The sequence below is a fragment of the Bubalus kerabau genome, chromosome 18 (assembly GCF_029407905.1).
Source record: "Bubalus kerabau isolate K-KA32 ecotype Philippines breed swamp buffalo chromosome 18, PCC_UOA_SB_1v2, whole genome shotgun sequence".
Taxonomy (NCBI): Eukaryota; Metazoa; Chordata; class Mammalia; order Artiodactyla; family Bovidae; genus Bubalus; species Bubalus kerabau.
The window spans coordinates 44,084,770-44,108,050 of record NC_073641.1 but is presented as its reverse complement, the minus strand read 5'-3'; the positions used below and the strand labels follow the sequence as shown (position 1 = coordinate 44,108,050).

Here is a 23,281-nt window from a genome sequence, read left to right as displayed (position 1 = left end):
TCAAAATTATTAACTTTGCCAGGTAGTCCTCCTCTCCCTGTCCCTTAAATGTGGATATTCCTTAGGTCCTTGTCTTCCCTCGTTTCACATGAAGTGAAGTGAAGTCGCTCAGTCCTGTTCAACTCTTTGCGACCCCATGGACAGTAGCCTACCAGGCTCCGCCGTCCATGGGATTTTCCAGGCAAGAATACTGGAGTGGGCTGCCATTTCTTTCTCCAGGGGATCTTCCCAACCCAGGGATCGAACCCGGGTCTCCTGCACCAAGGAAGCCCTCTAAATGAGATTATCCATCTATTTTCATAGATTCCACTATTATCTATATGCCATTAATATCCAAATCTCTATATAACCCCAAAGCAGACATTTTCTTGAGATCCAGAGTTATGGATATAGCTAATTCCCAGGCAAGTATCTTGGACAACTTACACTCAGTACTTCCCAACTGACCTAATCACCTCTCCAAACCATTCTTCTTTATTTATTTATTTTTGAGTTTTGTCTTAAAGATGAATAGCATGACTACTACAGTAATCTAATTAATTTAGTTCATCAGTAGGAAAGTCAGAATTCAGACACAAGCCTTTTCACCTTCAAAATCCACCTGTTGAATACATCATATTTATGATGTAAGAGGACAGGAGGAAAAGGGGGCAACAGAGGATAAGATGGTTGAATAACATCACTGACTCAATGGACATGAATCTGAGCAAACTCTGGGAGATAGTGAAGGACAGGGAAACCTGGCATGCTGCAGTTCATGGGGTCACAAAAGAGTTGGACACGACTTAGCAACTGAACAACTAAATGATGTAAGAATAATTTACTGAAGCATATCTCTGAGCTAGACCTTCTGTTAACCATTTTACATATATTGTTTTATTAATTTTCAGAGCAACCTACCTGTGTAAACTAAGTATCAGTATTATTCTTACGTAGATGAGAAAAAGACCTGGAGAAATTAACTAAGTTCCCCAAAGTTATACAACTACTACATAACATGACTTTATACCCATTGCTTTCCTTTGCCCAAAATCATGCATGCTTTTAACATTAGTACCAGTGCTCAAACTTGAGCACTCATCAGAATTACTGGAGGGCTTCTTGAAACACAGACTGCTGAGCGACACCTTTTCAGTTTCTGATTCTGGTGGCAGATGAAGTCTGAGATCTTGCATGGCTAACTGGTTCCAACAGCCCACCACAATAATATTGGGCAGCCAAAAAGTTCATTCATAACATCTTATAGAAAAACCCAAATGAAATTTTGGCCACCCAATATTCTGCCATCAGCATTTTAACTTGTAAAAAAATCATCAGATATAAATTAGTTAACTCATACCAACCACTAATATCCAAATATAGCATTATTAAAATATGTTGATAATATAAAATTTTATTAAAAGATTTTTTACTGATCTAATCCTATGATCACTAAAACAAAATCCAAATCCCTGTCATGGACTTTGAGAAATTACTTCCAGATGTAAACTCTATCTAACAAGCTCTTCACAATTTTTACAACATTAAGTGTATTTATTAGCATATGTGTATGTGCATTATGTCAAGATATGTATGTGTATACATATACATATTGAATTCAGTTAAGCTTCAATTTGTCCTAACTTGATTTGTAAATTTATTTTCCCAATGTAAAATATTATTCAGTCTGTTTAGCACAAAGGTGTTCTCTCTGCTGCAAACCCAGTTTCTACACTTCAGTCCCAATCAGACATCTTTTAACCATGGCTGTTCTCTGATTCTTGTACATCTCAGATTAGCACTCATTCCATCTCTTAAAGGGCCTCATTACTTTCTATGAGCATATTAGTCATAACCCAATTTTTTATTTTAGAAAAAAAAAATCACATAATTCCTTCCCCTGTTAAGGTACTTTCAGATGTGTCACGTAGGTATGCTTCTGTTTAAACTCTGCTTTCTTGTCTCAATGATGCTTAGAAAATTCAGTTTAGTTACTAACTTAGACACATAGGTAATGGGAGGAAGGCTGCAGCATTAACTAGCTCCATAAACTACTAAAAATGTGTACAATTAGTGTCACACCTTTGAATTGGAGTCAAAATCAACTTGGGAGGTGGTGCATATAGCAGGTAAAAAGATACCGGCACTGCTTTGGTGATGCCTGTCATGGGGTCATATCTGTAACACCAAATTCCTGCATTTACTTGTTAAGGTATTACACTTAGAAAAATAATGACAGAGTTTCCCTGGTGGTCTGGTGGTTAAGAATCTACCTGCCAATGCAGGGGACACCGGTTTGATCCCTGATCCAGGAAGATTCCTCATGCTGTGAGGCAACGAAACCCTCTAGCCACACATACTGAAGTCTGAACACCCAGGGCCCGTGCTCCACAAGAGAAGCCTCTGCAATGAGAAGCCTGTGCACCACAACTCAAAGGTAGCCCCCACTCACTGCCACTAGAAAACCAGCAGTGAAGACCCAGGGCAAACAGAAAGTTAAAGAAATAATTTTTTTTTAACTTTATTATTTTAAAAATAATGATGATGATAAGTCAACAGAAAAACAAGCAAAGACCAAGAGCTCCTCCTGAAATAAAATCCTCCAGGTACAGTAGTAAAAAGTCCTGAGAGCCCCAGATGAAATGTGACTTTCTGAGGAAAGTGGATAATTTTTACTTGATGGTGAATCGTTAAAAGTGAACCACATGATTAAACTTAATGGAACAGCCACATTAAACTGAAATTAGTAAAAAACATGCCTCAGGCAGCCTACAACCTTTTATTTGTTGTTGTTTAACTTCTGCCTTTTACAGTGGCCATGATGAATGACATCACAAAGGAAAAAAAATCCAATTAAATTCTAAGAGCTCAATAAACCCCTAAGGTCTGCCTGTCACCACCACTTTCACTTGCACTGATGTCTTATGTTTCCTCTTCTCCCCAAGAAGAGAAAAAAAGAACTGGCCCCAGGGGGGTTCAGCAGAGGGGGAGCTGAGTAGAGAAAGAGCACACTAAGGCTTCCAGAAGTTTCTATTCTGTGCACTTCATCAGATGCAGACACTGTGCTGGAAGCGGGGTGAGGTTAAATTGTTTTATTATCATACAATGCCTTTGTGAAGAGATGCCTTTTCCCACTAGTTTTCAAATATTGATAAATCAGAAGTGGAATCTGCCGAGCAATCCCTGTTCACACTCTTAGTTGGCATCTCCACTGCCCTTTTATATTGTCCTGGTGTTTGTTCTATAAGTCATCAACATGGTGTCTCCTGACAGCTAAAAATAAGTTTCTGATTACTTTTACCTGAATAAATCTCGTGACCAGATATGGTATTCACCCACTAAGTGTGCAGCGATTGCATATTGAAAGTGATGAAAGAACCAGTCGAGGGGAGTCTAGAATCTGCGGAATGCAGAATATAATAAATCACATGGAAAGATAACAGTTGCCACCTGGTAGAAGAATACTGGCTTTTGATAACAGATTTTACCTCAGCGATACCGTGCGTTTGTTAAATGGGGTTTTCAAAGTCCTCAGAAAAAGTTCTCAAAGTCAAAATAAAAGCAAAAACCTGTTTATTATGAACTAAGAGCTAATCATAGTAACAGTGTCTTAAATTTGGAAGATGCTTCATAAAACACATGCTTTTATCCCATGTTTATGTAGGAATAAACATAGTCTTTGTATAAAGTCTCTAAAGAGTGCTTCATGACAGCCTTGTCCTGTAGCTCCATTATCTGCGTTTTCTGCTAAGGATCCTGGTGCTGGGAGGTTAATTGACTCTTCTATGATCTCACACTTGGTGAGTGAGAGGATGAGCAAGAGCCACATGTGTTCTCCTGATGTGCTCCCTTCACTGCGCCAGGCTGCTGACCATGGCTGCCCTGGAGCCAGATCCAACGGGCAATGACATTGCTTTCGTTACTCGTGAGTTAATGAAATAGCTTTTTAAGAGCTCTCTTCGGTCATTAGAATTTGACAATGGAGAGTTAAAACTTTCCCCAGTGGCTCTTTCTGTGTAATCAGGGTTTCAACATTTTCTTAGCATATCACATTACACAAATCATGGTATGCACTTGTTTTACATTTCTTATTGCGTTTGTCTCACTTCTAAGCAATTTCCTCCCCGTTCACATTTATCTTGCATTATTTCTGTCAAATTGCTTTCAAGGCTACTAATTGCATGAATAATATTCTCTTCCTCAAACTCTGCTGTTAACTAGCAGTAGCTGTGTGGTGTTGGGCACAGTTTATCTCTCAAAATGAGGTGGTTACACAGAATAATCTATAAGTCTCTTCTTGCACTCAAGGTCTAACTGACTCTCACACAATCTGTGTGATTTGGGAAACTATGTACTCTAGATGGAGAAGGCAATGGCTCCCCACTCCAGTACTCTTGCCTGGAAAATCCCATGCACGGAGGAGCCTGGTGGGCTGCAGTCCATGGGGTCGCTAAGAGTCAGACACGACTGAGCGACTTCACTTTCATTTTTCACTTTCCTGCATTGGAGAAGGAAATGGCAGCCCACTCCAGTGTTCTTGCCTGGAGAATCCCAGGGACGGGGGAGCCTGGTGGGCTGCCGTCTATGGGGTCACACGGAGTCGGACACGACTGAAGCAACTTAGCAACAGCAGCAGTAGCATGTACTCTAGAGCCTCAGTTTCTTGACTCTGCAATGATGTGTTCAGTTAGCTCATGTTTCCCAAAATGAGTTTCTTGGAAAACTGTTTTGGGGAACATCAGTATGGATCACACCCAAAAAGGATACATAAGCAAAGAAAGTTCAGGAAAGCCAGGTCAAATAATGTTTAGTACAGTTTGGAACTGTAGGTACTCATAGCCTTTCTTAAGTTAATGGGCAGTGGGAGACTCCAAGAAAGAGGCAGAATATGAAGTATTTCCCAAAATTATTTGGCCACGGAACCTTTTTTTCTCAGCATTTTGTATAAATGATATTCCATGGGACATAGTTATATAAAGTCTGGATTACATGTTTTTAAGTCCCCCTTTTCTCCTGAGATTCTATTTTCAAATATGTTTGTAGAAGTTACTCTGAATATTCCATGCAGTGTTAATCAAGAGAATACAGGGTTGGTTTGCCTGTTGCTGGTGTTGCCATTACTATTGTAACATAGCTGATGCTCCACTTAGATCGAGTTGAAGTAAGGTAGAGATTGTTACCAAACAGAATTTGGGTCTGCTCAACTGCTAAACAGCAAAGCCAATCTACTGACTCCAGGTTGTAACAAAAAAGTACAGCATATATTGTAGGCACCAAGCAAGGAGAATGGGCAGCTCATGCTCAAAAGAACCAGATTCCCTGATAGTTTTCAGGAAGGAGTTTTTAAAGGCAACATTTGGCATGAGAATTGCTGCTTACGGACCTTATTCTGACTGGTTGATGGTAAGGTAACAGGGTAATATTTCAGGAATCATAATCATCGACCTTCTGGTTTCAAACAATCTGGGGTCTACATGTTTGTGGTAGCATGTAAATCACCATCCTCCACCTTGTGTGGGGGGCTTAGCCTCTGCAGAACTCAAAATATTTGTCAGATTGTTATGTATATCTCTTAGGACTGTGTATAACTAAGACTCTGTCTTATCACTGAATGATTTGCTTTTCCTTGTTTGTGCATTCCCTCACTTCCCTAATTAGTAACTGCTTGAGTCTGCTCTTTGGAACTCAGGCAAGGCCCAGGAGACTAAAGCCTTTTTCTACAAACAAGAAATAAGAAAACACAGAAGGGCTTTTATACCCAAGAGGACCACACAGGGTCCTCACAGGTTTCAAGATTAGCAGCTTTCCTATGAACGCTAACCCTTCTGTATGTATACTTACAACTGAAGTCTGAAAAAAGTTCTTGATAAAAAGCACTTTTTGAAAAAATTTTTGAAAAGCCTTAGATTATCAGAAGACCTGTGAGACAGTGCCCAAAGTCTTGCTGAGGTGGGAAAAAGGGAACTAAAGAAACAGCAGGGAAGTCAACACAGTGGAAATGAAATTCAGAATAAGTAACATGGGCTACATTTTCAAGTTAAGATCATCCTCTTCACTTCAGTTGTGTCTTTATGTTCATTAGCTCAACTTTTTACCCAGACCCATTTCACTGGCTGTTTATCTTATCAGAACCTCTGCTTGATTGCCTTCAGGGGCAGAGAACCAACTACTTCATAAGGCAGATTATTCCATTTTAGGCTGACTAAGTTTTAGAAGGTCCTTTCCCATATTAAACTAAAATATTTGTTAAATATTCTTATTCCAAGTGACCATGTAAATTACCTAGCTGGTGGGGATTCAAGGCATTGTCCCTGGCAGCACTTAAAATGTTGTTTGTTTGTTTTTTTTTTCAAACACTCTGAGTTGATTTCATAAATAAATAAATTTCACACTTCCTAGAAAATTGACTATAATCTCCATCATATTAAAATAAAAAAGAATGACTAGCATCCCTAAATACACCAAGATAGCAAAGTGTAGATGCAGAATGTACTCTCTGATTAAAAACTCCAAAATCTTTTTCTCAACAGTGTATTGCTTCTATAGTGAGTATGTGTACCTAAAAGTGAGGGGGTGGCTGTATTGATAGAATCTGAAAGCTGTAGTGAAAATAGAGAAATAGTGAAAATAGTTCTGTTCCAGCCAGGCTAATGTGTCCTTGGGCATTTTTCTATTGTTCTGGCCTGTAGTTTTTGATTCTTCAAAATGAAGATTACTAAACTTTACACAAGTTCCAGTTCTGAAAATTTCTGTGATTATAAGGAAACATGCTCATTAACAAATGGCATTTACTATTGAGGATTTCAGTAAACAGTAAAAGAAAAAAATCTGCAACCCTAAGAAAGACTTGAATGAAAGTTAACATAGCATTGCATCATAAAGACAAACAGTTCAGGATCACATGCTTGACTTTTACTTTCTTTAATTTTTTTTTTTCTACACTAGTTACATTCAGACCAGGATAGAGGAGATGGATCACTTAAATATATCCTTTCAGGAGATGGAGCAGGAGATCTCTTCATTATCAATGAAAACACAGGGGACATACAGGCCACAAAGAGGCTGGACAGGGAAGAAAAACCTGTTTACATACTTCGAGCTCAGGCTATAAACAGAAAAACAGGGAGACCCGTGGAGCCCGAGTCTGAATTCATCATCAAGATCCATGACATCAATGACAATGAACCAATATTCACCAAGGAGGTTTACACGGCCACTGTTCCCGAAATGTCTGATGTCGGTAAGTGAGATGCGATTCAATTGTTTCCTCTAGTACATCAACTGAATCAGGAATCCTCTGAGTGAAATATGCTGAACTGAATGAACTTGGATGCTACATTCTAGATGCACTGTGTTTCAAACAATCCATTTAGGTCCTTTTTATAAGTGGACCAGTGTCTCCTAAGATTAGTCTTATTATTTTTAAGAAGACAACATTTCTTCTAGTGATTAGGGAATGAAAAGTGACAGAGTGAGAAGGGCAGGCAGAAGGAGAGATCATTTCATCTGTTTCCTCTCCCACTCTAAATGCCCACTTTATTTCTTGATAGTCCTCTCTCTTTCTCTTAGCCCATAGTAGAATTGGGCATTAGGTCAGGATCTCCCCAGTGGAAAACAAAAGCCCTGAGTTTACAGTTCAGACTGAAGAGTAATTATATTTGAGAAAGAGACTCAAAGAAAACTTTTTTTAAAAATCCATGAATAATACACAGATGATGTCTATGGGATATATTCTTTATTAAGTGGTGAAAATTGAGACTTTCATGACATTAATATGGTAAGTTAATACTCTGTGCAGAATTCTACTACCAATTTTAATGTGTGCATTTAGTTTGCTTAGATTGGGAAAATGTGAATTTTTCTTAAATTAAGAAAAAAATCCTACTGACATCATTGTTAACCACATTAAAACACTTCAGGAGAGACAGTGACAAATTTTCAACTACTTGTGTAAAGGGTTATTTTAAGTTTCACTCGGTGTCAAGTTCAAAAGGGCTAGATTACATAATAAAAACATTTCCATCATTCTGTGAGTCAGATATCAAGGATATTTCAGTTCACAGTTCCAAGACTTGAACAATAGCTAATCTACAGAAATGATTATAAAACATCCAAATGTTTCTCATAAGAAGTTGCTCATCTCATTACTTGAAGTCACTTTGTTTTGTTAGAAAAATCACAAATCATCACCAAAGTGGAGGATTAGAATTCTTTTAAACAGAAGATTTGTTAGGAAAAAAATATTTTTCCTCTGTATGGTAAAGGGCAAAAAGAATTAATGAAAGCCTTTCTGGTCATCAGCACCATGCAGGGCAGCTATAGCCAGATGTGAAAAGTGTGACTGTACAATATAAGGGGCACCATTTGCTTCTGAAGCCATTATAAATATGTTTTATAAATATTTGGGTGGTAGCTGGCAATAACAGGTCCTGGGGAAAAGAAGGCTTTTTCCAATTTGCACACAGGCACAGTTATGTTGATATTCATCATTATCATAAATTAACATGGCATTATTGTGATCATAAAGGCATCCTAGAGGAATCACATAAAGGTAGTGGGACAGCAACAAGGTGGTATAAATGGACTTTAGTATCAAATGGACTGGAGTTTGAAACTATCACTACTAAGAAGCAACTATGTAGCCTTAGGTAAATAAACGACTTGATGTCTCTGACCCTCCAGTTTCATATTTATAAAAAAGAAATAATAAACATCAACTCCTAAATCCTTACCATAAGAATGAAAGGAAAAAACAAGTGCACAGCCCCAAGTACCACATCAGCAACTAACAGGCACTCAAAATACCCAGATAATCATATTCTAAAAGCAATCAAATTTTGCATTGATGTCAAGTAAGAACATAGGTGTTTGTTGACTTCTACTATTAATTCTCACTCCAAAATCTTATGCTTTCATTCTCCCCTCATTCCTTGCTAAATTACAAGGATGGATGCTCTATCTCATGTATCAACATCCAAGAGTATGCCTCCCGAAGACAGTATAGTGTATTAGTTCAATAAATAGAATTGGTTAGATATTATAAAAGTAGGGTGAAAATTACAGTATTCCCTAACTGTGACTTCCCTACCCTGTTCATGGACAGGAGAATTCTATCAGTATGTTTACTCTGTCTAATATGAATACCAAAAATCAACCATAAAATGATGTTACTCAGAGGGTCTTACCTTTTTAGGAAGTCACAGACCACTTTCAGAATCAGGTAAAATCTATGGCATTTCTCCACTGTGTCATATCCATCTAGTCATACACACAAAAATTTGCATGGAATTTCATGGGGATTAGGGGTACTTTGAAGGTTATTATTAACTATGGTATCTACAATAAGAATGCCAATCTGAAACAACATAGCTTTCTTTGTACATTTAATTATAATCATCTTTGGGGATTATAAATTCCAGATGTGTATTCTCCACTATTCCAATTAATTCTTTACTTAATCCAAAACTACTTCTCTTAAGGTTCAAGAGAAGGTCGTTCAACATCTTAGATTCTATCAGATAGATTTATCACCTAGATGCTTTTATTTATAAGTAACAGAAAACCCAGTTCAAATTACTTTAAACAATGAAAGTGTTTATTGGTCACATTAAGTCTAAAAGCAAAGTGGACTTTGAACATTGTTTGATTTGGATTCTAGCTATTTCTCTGTAATTTTGTCCTATTCAGCTTTGCCCTTGGACTGGCATTGCCAAGATCACAAAATAGCTGCTGCATTTTCAGGCTCCACATCAGCACGTTACATTCAGGGAGCAAAAGCACCAGTGACACAACAAATTCTCAGCAAAATCACATATGGTCCTCCAACTGAACAATACCTAAACTAATCCTTGTAGAGAAAGTAGTACAAGATGCCAATAGATTTAGGCCTAGACAACTTGAAAGAATCACTGTAGCAAAAACCCAATCAAATCTCACCCTTGGAGATGGATTGGAATCAGTTCCACCCAAAGTCATAATCATTCCCATGCTCCCCTTTAATTTAATTCTTGTTGTTTTTAGTCACTAATGGGAAGTGAATGTCGCTCAGTCATGTCTGACTCTTTGCGACCTCATGGACTGTAGCCCACCAGGCTCTTCTGTTCATGGGAATTCTCCAGGAAAGAATACAGCAGATGGGTAGCCATTCCCTTCTCCAGGGGATCATCCCAACCCAGGGATCAAACCCAGGTCTCCTGCATTGCAAGCAGATTCTTTACCAGCTGAGCAACCATATCCAATTCTTTTGCAGTCCCATGAACTGTAGCCTGCCAGTCTTCTCTGTCCATGGGATTTCCTAGGCAAGAATACTGGAGTGGGTTGCCATTTCCTTCTCTGAGGAATGATCCCACCCCAGATATCAAACCAATGTCTCCTGAATTGCCCGCGGATTCTTTACCACTGAGTCACCTGGGAAGCCCAATTTAATCCTTTCAATATTTATGAATGTTGCTCACATTCCTTCAGAATAAGAAATCCAAGGTTTTTTAGCCCAGCATCCTACTGTGGTTCTCCACTCCCTTGCCATGATAGTTTTGTATTAAAGTATGATTGTGCTTTTTCCTAATGCGTGGGTATCGAGGATCCATAATGAACCCTTCATTTATTTTCAATTCATGTTTCTTTCATTACAGGCACATTTGTTGTCCAAGTCACTGCAACTGATGCTGATGATCCAACCTACGGGAACAGTGCTAAAGTTGTCTATAGCATCCTACAGGGGCAGCCCTATTTTTCAGTTGAATCAGAAACAGGTTAGAATTCCTCTTGCATCTTCTTTTTAAGATACGTAATTTTAATTGACATGCTCAGCTGAGCTAGCAACTTTTAATAAAAACAATCAGTGTGATTGAATTTTCTTAGATTCATCTCCAAGCACCAGTGACATATTTGTAAACATGACATCCAAATCATTTTAATCAAGAAATCTGACAATGGATCTTTCATATACTGTGTTTATACAAGGGAGATTTGGAAAAATTACACACTTTTATAATTTCCTCCAGTTTGAGATAAAACTAAAAGGCCAACCCCTTTTGATAGCCAAGATGGTTGTTTGCACATATTCTGATTCTTCTTTTTCTAGTTACTTAGTAGGATTGCATCTCTCTACCTTACTGGAAAGTTAGGTGTAGCCATGTGATTTATTTGGGGCAATAAAATGTGGTAGTCATATGAGTCATTTCCAAGCAAAACTTTTAGACCTGGTGCATAATCCACCATTTTCCCTCTCACTTGCCACAGTGATCATGGATGGAAACCAGTATCAAGTGAGTCTTCAGCCTGAATGTCTAAAGGTTATCATGAGCAGATTTTCTTTCTGGCCTACCTAGAGCACTTTAGTTTTGTTAAGCCACTGAGATTTTACTTTGTTGGTTATCACATCATCTAGCTTATCTTAATTGATACTGCCCTAAAAAAAAAAAAAAATGGATTGCCTTAACTCTTTTTTCCACATCTCAGTTTTCTGCACTTTCTCCACAAAGTAGCATACTATTTATGATGAATTGTGTTTTAATATATATGACTTGTACTGTATTGTAACACTGGCTTAAAACTCAACATTTAGAAAACTAAGATCATGGCATCCGGTCCTGTCACTTCATGGCAAATAGATGGGAAAATAACAGAAACAGTGACAGACTTTATATTCTTCGGCTCCAAAATCACTGCAGATGGTGACTGCAGCCATGAAATTAAAAGATGCTTGCTCCTTGGAAGAAAAGCTATGACCAACTTAGACAGCATATTATAAAGCAGAGACATTATTTTACCAACAAAGGTCCATCTAGTCAAAGCTATGGTTTTTCCATTAGTCATGTGTGGATGTGAGAGTTGGACTGTAACAAAAGCTGAGTGCTGAAGAATCGATGCTTTTGAACTGTGGTGTTGGAGAAGACTCTTGAGAGTCTCTTGGACTGCAAGGAGATCCAACCAGTCAATCCTAAAGGAAATCAGCCCTGAATATTCATTGGAAGGACTGATGCTGAAGCTGAAACTCCAATACTTTGGCCACTTGATGTGAAGAAATGACTCATTGGAAAAGACCCTGATGCTGGGAAAGATTGAAGGTGGGAGGAGAAGGGGATGGCAGAGAATGAGATGGTTGGATGGCATCACTGACTCAATGGACATGAGTTTGAGTAAGCTCCAGGAGTTAGTGATGGACACGGGTGGCCTGGAGTGCTGCAGTCCTTGGGGTCACAAAGAGTCAGTCATGACCAAGCAACTGAACTGAACTGAACTTGTACTGTATAGTAAATTCCACATGTATTTTTGCTATCATGTTAAGAGTGAAGTTCCTTTTACACAATTTTCAAGCTTCCATTATTGTTTGGATGTCAAAACCTTTCTAAGTTACTATATCTAGTTGGAAATCAATGTAAGAGGTGCAATGAACTCGGAAAGAATCCCAAGGAGAAAGAAAATGTTGAGTTTAGAGACAATGAGGATGAAAAATTAGAATTATTCAACCTGAAGGACAAAAGGCTAAGGTGATCTCCTGTATTTAAATAGAGAAGTACTATTATTTGGAGACTAGAAAGCAGTTTCACTTTCACTGGAGCCAGCACCATAGGAATAAAATTGACCTGTTGTCTGAGGTATTCTGTTAAAAATAAAGAAAGATATTTTCAGTCTCATTAGTCATTAAGCACTGGAATGTGCCACCAGAGAAGGTTATAAAGACTTCAGTGATTTTTGAAAGAATGTGGTTAATTTAAGCCTAAGCCTTACACAGAAAGTAGACAAAATTTTTAAAGTTCTTTAAACTAATTATTTTATAACTACCTAACAATAGAGATAATCTTTATCTAGCTGAAGAGTGTTGGTCACTGCTAGGACCTGTTGAACTAAAGTTTACCTCAGCTTTAGGGAAAAGATTCTCTAGGATCATACAAGATGATTATTATGAGAGAACCAATACTGTTTTCATAAGACCATAGTTCTGTGGTTTAGAAGATCCTCAGAACATTCATTATGGTGGGTGTATTTGATGAGGCGTCAGTCAATTCCAATCAGTAAAGTGAAACTCAAGAATCAGTGCTAATATACACACATACATACGCATGCTCAGTCATGCCCAGCTCTTCTTGACCCGATGGACTGCAGCCGCCAGACTCCCCAGTCCTTGGGATTTCCCAGGCAAGAATACTAGAGTGAGTTGCTGCTTCCTCCTCCAGTGGGACTACCCATCCAGGGATCGAACCCACGTCTTATGCATCAGCAGGCAGATTCTTTACCCGCCTAGCCATTAGGGAAGTCTTTTCAAGTATACATGACTTTCTTAACAATTTCCTCATAATACACCTAATTGTCTTTTATTCTACTGTGGCATAGTAGTATACCACTGTGCCACATGCCAAGTTATGTTTTGCTGTGTCATCTTATCACACTTAACAGCTATACAACTTACAGTCTGCACTACTGAAGGATGTAATTTACATTCATTTTCATTCTTCTTGCATTATAGGTGAATGAGTGTGTGTGTGTGTGTGTTTTAATGTATCTACCTCCCCTATGTGGTTTTAATTTCTTTCAGTACAAAGATCATCTATAACCAATCATCTTTATGGTCACCCATGACATCTGTATAGTGTTAGGCACATTGTGGGTGACAAGCTATGTTTGCTTGCATAAATAAATAATTTTGGAAAGTATTTTTACTACATCCCTTTCCATTTCTGAATTTCATACCCACAGGTATCATCAAGACAGCCTTGCTCAACATGGATCGAGAAAACAGGGAACAGTACCAAGTGGTGATTCAGGCCAAGGATATGGGCGGCCAGATGGGAGGATTATCTGGGACTACCACAGTGAACATCACGCTGACTGACGTCAATGACAACCCTCCTCGGTTTCCCCAGAGTAGGAACATTTGATTGAATGACTTTCTTCAGGGAACTTTTGTAAAACTGTAACTTTAAGAATGATATTTATTTTTTCTTTATTGTTATTAATTGCCAAAGTTAGTGAACTTAGTAAGAACTGGCACATTTATTAAAAATGAGCTTACAGTACTGATGCTCAGTAGATGTAAACGTTTATCAGTAATTAGCTGAGCAGTTGTCTGATATGTCTGTTATTATAAAAGCAATATCATTGTTTTATTTTTCTTTATTAATAAGACTACTACAGACATAAATAAGCTTGTGCAGAACATATGTTTACAAGCATGCTGCTATTTGTTAGGAAGAAATCAACTGTATATTTTGTGAATTTAATCAGGCATATAATCTCCTTTAAGTCTTTGCAAGGGGAGGATTTATCATTTTACTGTTTCTAAAAATAAAACTGTAGAAATAACTATGTACTTAAACCATTTGTGCTCATAAATAGTTTTCCACATTATGGTTAACTGAGTTACCAAAAGTCATTTCTAAAATTTTTAACAATCATGATTAGATAAGAAGGAAGATGAAGGAAGATAAGTGCCCACTCTTAAAGCAATACACTTGACCTTTTCTCTTTAGACCTCAGTAAGTACTGGTTTTCATGTCATTTTTCTTCCAACATCAAAATTCCTTTCTGACCATAAGTGAAAGTCATGTCCGAATCTTTGCAACCCCATGGACTATACAGTCCATGGAATTCTCCAGTCCAGAATACTGGAGTGGGTACTCTCCCCTTCTCCAGGGGATCGTCCCAACCCAGGGATCGAATCCAGGTCTCCTGCATTGCAGGCAGATTCTTTACTGTCTGAGCCACTGGAGAAAACTATTTAATACCTGAATCCCTTCTTCTAGGAGAAAATAGTTGCCCATCATTAAGTACAAAACCTACTTACTCAAATGTGGCCATTTTTTTAAAGCCAGTCAACTGATTAAGAGCTTCTTTTATAATAGAGATACACATGGATCAACAAGAAATACTTGCATTTTCTTTACTTTTTAAAAAAAAATTTATTTTTTATTGAAGGATAATAGCTTTACAGAATTTTGTTTTCTATCAAACCTCAACATGAATCAGTCATAGATATACATATATCCCCTCCCTTTTGAATCTCCCTCCCATCTTCCTCCCCATCCCACCCCTCTATGTCAATACAGAACCCCTGTTTGAGTTTCCTGAGTCATACAACAAATTCCCATTGGCTATCTATTTTATATATGGTAATGTAAGTTTCCATGTTACTCTTTCCATACATCTCCCCCTCTCCTCCCTTCTCCCCTTGTCCAGAAGTCAATTTTCTATGTCTGTTTCTCCATTGCTGCCCTGTAAATAAATTCTTCAGTACCATTTTTCTAGATTCTATATATATGCATTAGAATACAATCTTTATCTTTCTCTTTCTGACTTACTTCACTCTGTATAACAGGTTCTAGGTTCATCCACCTCATTAGAACTGACTCAAATGTGTTCCTTTTTATGGCTGAGTAATATCCCATTGTGTATATGTACCACAGCTTCTTTATCCATTCATCTGTCGATGGACATCTAGGTTGCTTCCATGTTCTAGCTGTTGTAAATAGTGCTGCAATGAACAATGGGATAGACGTGTCTATTTCAATTTTGGTTTCCCCAGGGTATATGCCTACAAATGGGATTGCTGGGTCATATGGTGGTTTTATTCCTAATTTTTTAAGGAATCTCCATACCATCTACTTTTTTCAAGTATTTAATCATAGTTCAGTTCAGTTCAGTCGCTCAGTCATGTGTGACTCTTTGCAACCCCATGAATTGCAGCACGCCAGGCCTCCCTGTCCATCACCAACTCCCGGAGTTCACTCAAACTCACGTCCATCAAGTCGGTGATGCCATCCAGCCATCTCATCCTCTGTCGTCCCCTTCTCCTCCTGCCCCCAATCCCTCCCAGCATCAGAGTCTTTTCCAATGAGTCAACTCTTTGCATGAGGTGGCCAAAGTACTGGAGTTTCAGCTTTAGCATCATTCCTTCCAAAGAACATCCAGGACTGATCTCCTTTAGAATGGACTGGTTGGATCTCCTTTTAGCTAAATGCAAAAACAGAATAGCTAACTGACTTCTGATTTAATGGGCAGAAGAAAGTTTTTATGAACCCTAAAACATCCATTCAGGAGCCTGACATGAAAAAATCAAGATCACCAACACTTTCTCCCAAAACCTCTTTTCTATGTGGGGATGGCTTGGGGAAGGCTAGCAGGAGGATTTACCCATACCTTGTTACCAGGGGACTTCCCCCTCTGCATTCTCTCAGAGAATAAACTGTGCTCATTTCTGCATAATGTCCCAAGGTGAGGGATAGGAGAATACAGGAAGGGATTGGAGGTACCCAAGTACACTTCCATTTCCCTCATGATAAAACTGGCCTCTTTTATCATCTTATCAAGAATGAGCTCAATACTTAGTGAATTAAATATTATTAAAGTATTATACTTTAGTGGGCTTCCCTGATAGCTCAGTTGGTAAAGAATCCGCTTGCAATGTGGGAGACCTGGGTTTGACCCCTGGGTTGGGAAGATCCTCTGGAGAAGGGAAAGGCTACCCACTCCAGTATTCTGGCCTGGAGAATTCCATGGACTGTATAGTCCATGGGGTCACAAAGAGTCGAAACGACTGAGCGACTTTCACACTTTAGTAGTGTCATAGTGTAAATTTTCTTTCCAAGGCAATTTGTGTAAATGGTGGGTAAAATGTAATGTGTGAGAGTAGAATAACTTTTGTTTTTGCTGTTTTGGGGTGGAGGGATGGTGCTAAGGACCTGCTAGCCTGGCAGACCTGAATTGAAACTCACAAGTAGTCTCCTTTGACTAATTTTCCAACATGAAGATGTAAGAAGTGTATGTCTATATAATAAAGTTTTTAATTAGTAGTATAAATACAAGAATGGGAGAGATCCATGTATAAAAAAGACACTAATATTTAAAGGAAAAAAATCAGTCAAACCTACAAAAATTTCAGAGCTTTATTCCTCAGTGTATTTATCTATATCCTTAGCTGCAACTAAACCAGCTCCACATATGAGTGAAGGAATCTCATCTCTACTTGGATACATTCTCTGAAGTGCTGTAACTTATTTTCACCTTCAGTTACTATTAGCAATGACAGAAAAAATTCTCAAAGAATACCTAGTAACTGGCTTAAAGTCACAGTTCAGGTTAAATTCTTTTCTATTCTTTCTGCTAGATTACTGCACCCTCCTCTAACAGTTCAGGCTTTCTCACAATCACACCATAAACTTGGAAGCCTACTTTCAGGACAAGAAGTGTTTTCCCTTTTCCAAGAGACAAGTCATGAAATAGAAGAAATATTCTTAACAACCATGAAAGTAAAAACATTAAAGAGACAAGGGCACCATTAATTATTTTAAGGAAAGCACAAATCTGCCTGCATCCATGGTACTATCTGAACAAACTGCTAGAAAATGGGTTTTGTTTTTATTATGATGGGGTGTAATTAGTCTGTGTTTGACTTATATCTGTCTGGTAATTAATAGGTACATATCAGTTTAAAACCCCTGAATCTTCTCCACCGGGCACACCAATTGGCAGGATCAAAGCCAGCGATGCCGACGTGGGAGAAAATGCTGAAATCGAGTACAGCATTACAGAGGGAGAGGGGCTGGACATGTTTGATGTCATCACCGATCAGGAAACTCAGGAAGGGATTATAACTGTCAAAAAGGTAATGCATTTCTTAAAAATACTATGCAAATGAAAGCATTTATTTTTCTCTGGTCCCCAAGTAACTGGGGGCAATTACATCTCACATGAACATTCCTCTCAAGTCTTGCTTATTAATTTTTTTAAGAGTAAGAGTGTTGCCTGCATTGCACACATGCTAAGATGCTTCAGTCATGTCCTACTCTTTGTGACCCCATGGACTGTAGCCCACCAGGCTCCTCTGTCCATGGGATTTTCCAGGCAAGAATACTGGAGTAGGTTGCCATTCCCATCTCCAGAGAATCTTCCCAACCCAGTGACTGAACCCATGTCTCTTACATCACCTGCGTTGACTGATGGGTTCTTTACCACTAGCATCACTGGGCTGCCCAATTTTTTTAAAGACCTAGTCTAATTACAGTAAGAGTTCTTTGGTTGGCTTTCAGGGGTTCTCAATAATCTTATGCATTCATTAATTCTATACTTTTTAATGAATTTGTATTTAAAAGTTCCTAAGTAAATAGCATAAGCAAATGAAACACATAAAAATACATGAATAAATAGTATAACTGAAGAATAAATTTTAAAACAGTGCCAGACACCATTTGAATGTTGGAGATGCAATAGTACATTCAACAATATGGTCTCTGCTCTCATGGAACTGCTCTTAAGGGCAAGAAAGCAAATGAACAAAGAAACACATAGAACTACAAATTCCACTACATGCTTTGAAGGAAAGGAGTAATACAAGCAGTGACAGAAATGGTTTGAATTAAAGAGAGAAGATATAGAAAGACCACAAAAATAAAGTAACAAAATTTCCTGCAAGCTCTTTAGCTACTTTTTGAAATGCAATAATTAAGATTTTATATTCTGAATTCCTATTTTTCTCCTATGTAATCACTACTTTGGAACATGCACACGAAAACTTTATGTTCTGAATTCTTATTTGTCCCCTATGTACTTATTTACCCACAAAATTGTCATGGAGCAGTATATGAAAAAGTGGAAAAAATTAAAAATCAATAAACTGTGTGCTTCAAAGCTAAAAATAATATTAATTTTGGTTACTGTGTTTAATGAGTTCACTTTTGTCATGTATTGTGTCATATTTTCTCTCTCCTTTGGTGTAATGTTTTATTTGCTGGTAAATATAAGCATAGGTGGATGTAAACAAGAAGAAAAATTTTCCTCTTAAGCTTTGGATTGTATGTCTTAATATCTGGAAACACAATAAAACATGTTTCAGTGACATTCAGATCAATGTTTTATACTATAATATAATTAGGAAGCCCATTAGTGTGCATTAACCTTTTTAATTTTCTTGGTGCCTTATCAGATTCATGCTGAAATTTTGCCTAGCCGACTAAATCACATTCACTAACATCTTGATTAATTGTGTTTCTAGTGAACCTTGTCATATTATCATCTAAAACTAAAAGTCAGCAATAAGCATTTGGGTTCACTATGTCTCCAGAAGCAGAGATAACTTCTCCTACAGACCTCTGACAACAATGATCATTGCTTTCTTTGGCAAGTAATTAGCCAGATGCCCTTATCTGGATATCACTTGGAATATTTTAACACCTCATGCCAAAAACAAAAAACAAATTTTAATCTATTTTATCTAAACAAGGAATAGAAAATTAGGCTGCAAACCAGCAGCTCTCCATCCTAGCTCTGATCTTAGTTCCTCCACCAGGGATCGAACACATGCCCCCTACATTGGAAGCACAGTCTTAACCACTGGACCACCAGGAAAGCTCTTTGACAAATTTTAAACACTCAGTGACTGTTCAAATAAAGCCAAATGTGATAACATCTGACACAGAACGCTCTTCTACGTATTTGCCAACCTGCCCCTGGTGTGGCTTCTGATAGTCAGATATAAGGACTTTTATAAAAGGGGCCTCTTTAGGTTCTCTCCTGCTTATAGGTGCCCTCTCCTGCCTATCATAAACTTTCATTCCTGGTGCATGATTTCTGCCCACAATTTCATCAGGATTGGTGGCATCTGAACTCCCATGTCTTTTCCCAACATTATGCTGTGTAGTAATGTCTCAAAGCAATATGATCACATTCATTTATCAGTGGTTTGCATTAAAAATGTCTCATGTCTTGACTTTCTGTGTCTTGACTGCTTTAAATATGTCATTTCTTCCTCCCCTCATTTCCCACAAGCTCTTGGACTTTGAAAAGAAGAAAGTGTACACCCTCAAAGTGGAAGCCTCCAATCCTCATGTTGAACCCCGCTTTCTCTACCTGGGTCCATTCAAAGATTCAGCCACGGTGAGAATTATGGTGGAAGATGTAGATGAGCCCCCTGTCTTCAGCAAACTGGCCTACATCCTGCAAATAAGGGAAGACGCTCAGATAAATACGACAATAGGCTCGGTCACAGCCCAAGACCCAGATGCTGCCAGGAACCCTGTCAAGTAAGCACACTTCTGTGACATGTCTCTTCCATAAGTTTGTTGATTTAAATTCAAATATTCACTTGCAAATTGGAAAGGATGAATCCTTTTTTCCAATTAGTTGTATCTTCCTTTAAAAACTACTTTAAAGTACTTTTACTACCTTTACACTTCTTGCACAATATAAAATATTATTTTAGCAACTAAATAAACCTTAAAAACTCAACATTTGGGGATTGCCCTGGTGGTTCAGTGGCTAAGATTCTGCCCTCCCACTGCAGAGGGAATGGGTTCGATCTCTGGTTGGGGAACTAAGATCCGTATGCCTTCAGTCAGCCCCCAAAATTATATTTTTAATTTGGGAGGAAGGCATAAAATGAGCTGTAAGGAGTTTATTGCTTATATGGGAGTGGTACAAGGTAATGCAGTTGAATGGGCTGGGATTTCTTCTCAGGTCTTAGATTTGTCAAAGTTGGTGGAGGAAGCACTTTTAACAAAAAAGGCACTAGGCTTGAAAGTCTGTTTTTCAAGTGTGGAAGAACCTACCATATAACACTTACAGGCAGAATTATGCTCCATTTGGATGCGTAATTTTTTTTCTTTTGCAGACATGGATAAAAACAAGCACAGTTTCATGATATATGTCTGGGAAATCATGGGGAAATTAATAGAGTTGAGTCCAAATATATACCAAGTAAGCAAGCTCTATTTTCCCTGTACACCTTCACTGTAAATTACATTGTAAGAAAGCTAATGGCTCTTTGAGACCATCATTGCTTAAGTATGCTAGAATCTTATCACAAAAGCACTGGAGTCCACAGCTTCAAGCCTTTACCCACAGCTTAGTTGACTCGCTGAGAAAAGAGCTAAACCAGAATAGTATTGTGTCTATTATTCCCCATGAAGAAAGTAAGCAGACTGAGAAGTTGTGCCAGTGAGTCCAAAAATTTCTGCTCAGGGCACTTGCCATGTGCCAGGCTTGTTCCAGGCACTAGGGATATGAGCGAGAATAGTACCCAGTCCTGATTGCAGGGAGCTTGCATTCTAACTGGGGAAGACAGAAATAAGCAAACAATAAATATGTGACAATGTTAGTTGCTCAGTCATGTCCAACTGTAGCCCATCAGGCTCCTCTGTCTATGGAATTCTCCAGGCAAGAATACTGGAGTGGGTTGCCAATCCCTTCTCCAGGGTATCTTCCCAACCCAGGGACTGAACCTGGGTCTCCTGAATTGCAGGCAGATTTTTTACTGTTTGAGCCACCAGGGATGCCCTGTGATATGTCAGGTGACACTAAAGTGTAAGCAGCAAAATAAGACAGAGAAAACAAAGGGTGGGATTTCCCTGGCAGTCCAGTGGTTAAGACTCCACGCTTCCAATGCAGTGGGCTTGGGTTCAATCCCTGGTCAGGGAACTAAGATCCCCCATGCTGTGTGGCATGGCCAAAAGAAAGAACACAAAGGGCATCTGGATACTATCTTAGATAGTGCAATCAGGCCTGGCCTTGCTGGAAATCATTTGAGTAAAGCTTTGAATGAAAGGAAGGGATGAACCACACTAATATCTTGGGGAAGAAGGTGCCAAGAAGAGGGAAAAGCAAGGGGAGGATCTGATATCAAAGCTTGCCTGGCATATGGGAGGAGAGGCCGGCCAAGCTGAGAGCAGTCACAGATGAAGAGAAATTATGGTATCAGGTATCAGGCAACAGAAGTTCGGTAGGTGGTGAGCGAGGCAGGTCCTACTGGGATTTGTGGGCCCTAGAAGGAAATGGCAACCCACTCCAGTACTCTTGCCTGGAAAATCCCGTGGATGGAGGAGCCTGGTAGGCTAGAGTCCATGGGGTCCTGAAGAGTCGGACACGACTGAGCAACTTCACTTTCACTGTTTACTTTCATGCATTGGAGAAGGAAATGGCAATCCACTCCAGTGTTCTTGCCTGGAGAATCCCACGGAAAGGGGAGCCTGCTGTGCTGCCTTCTATGGGGTTGCACAGAGTCGGACACGACTGAAGAGACTTAGCAGCAGCAGTAGCAGCAGTAACCACTGTATTTTATTCTGATTGAGATAAGAAGCCACTGGCAAGCTTTGAGCAGACTTAACTAATCCAAAACTTCTCTCTAAATGGATCGCATTGGTTGTTGCGTGAAGAATATTTTTTTGGCAGATGAAAGACTTTGAGGTTCTAAGGCAGTTGTTTCCTAACTTTTCAGCCACTGAGCCCTTTGTTCAAATGAAATCTCATGGCAAGTCCCACAACTAAAACACAGAAATGCCTGGCTTATTTTCAGAGAATAATTTTAAATATTTGGGAAAAGAGACTTTCTTGTTTTATCATTCTACTGGACTATCTCCTTGAATTGCATGATGGGCAACCCAGAGTAGCCACATGAGAGCTCATGGGTCAAGGGCTCCTCCATATACATTTAACATTATTAATAAGGAAAATGGGCTTCTCGGGGAGTGCTAGTGGTAAAGAACCCACCTGCCAATGCAGGAGACATACCAGACATGGGTTCAATCACTGGGTCAGAAGATCTCCTGGAGGAGGCATGGCAACCCACCCCAGTATTCTTGCCTTGAGAATCCCATGAACAGAGGAGCCCGGAGGGCTACAGTCCATGGGGTCTCAAAGAGTGGGACACAAGTGAAGCAGCCTAGTACGCAGCACGTAGCACACACGCAACAAGGAATTTAAACAATGGCCTTTGCTTACACAACATGAATAACCTTAAGTACTTTCACAACGTGCTCTTACTCAAAGTTTGTGTACTGCATAAGAAAACAATCTTAATAAGTCAATATCAAGACCAATTTAAATGTGCTAATGCTGGAAGTTTATAAATACGAACTTTGATTACCTCTTTGATCAGTCAAAATATTTTTAATGAAAGAGACAATGTCTTCTGGGAATTTAGGCTGCATTTTTGTATCTGTTTTACTTTTATACCACATACCACTTTTACCCATTGTATTTGTTTCATTATAGGAAGTAGTTAGCTTGTCAGAAGCTAGGTTGGCTGTCAACTAATTTTAAGATTTTTTCTGCCAGTCTTTCTTTGGTACATATGGATTTCATGTAGGGACATAGATTGAAAGATAAAAATATATATAGATACATTGGTACATAGATGTATGTTCCAGTGGTTTCTTATATAGGAGAATTATAACAGATTCTTATATTCAGAAAGGACAACCATATATAGTTTTTGGTTATTCAAGACATAAATATGGAACAATTAAGTGTTAGATGCCATCTTAAGTGTATAATTACTACTACAGAATTCTTTTCCAAATGTTAATTTATCATT

At 38.6% G+C, this 23,281-nt stretch overlaps 1 protein-coding gene across 2 annotated transcripts in view; it reads left to right on the top strand.

The window, feature by feature from the left end:
- CDH6 (cadherin 6) overlaps positions 1 to 23,281 on the top strand; it is a 154,772-nt gene that overhangs the window by 111,521 nt on the left and 19,970 nt on the right. For both annotated transcript variants that reach the window (XM_055554722.1, XM_055554723.1), the window contains exons 3-7: positions 6,925 to 7,219; positions 10,611 to 10,730; positions 13,678 to 13,845; positions 17,394 to 17,581; positions 19,741 to 19,994. In XM_055554722.1, coding sequence (XP_055410697.1) covers positions 6,925 to 7,219; positions 10,611 to 10,730; positions 13,678 to 13,845; positions 17,394 to 17,581; positions 19,741 to 19,994 — 1,025 coding nt within the window. The remainder of the gene's footprint in view (positions 1 to 6,924; positions 7,220 to 10,610; positions 10,731 to 13,677; positions 13,846 to 17,393; positions 17,582 to 19,740; positions 19,995 to 23,281) is intronic.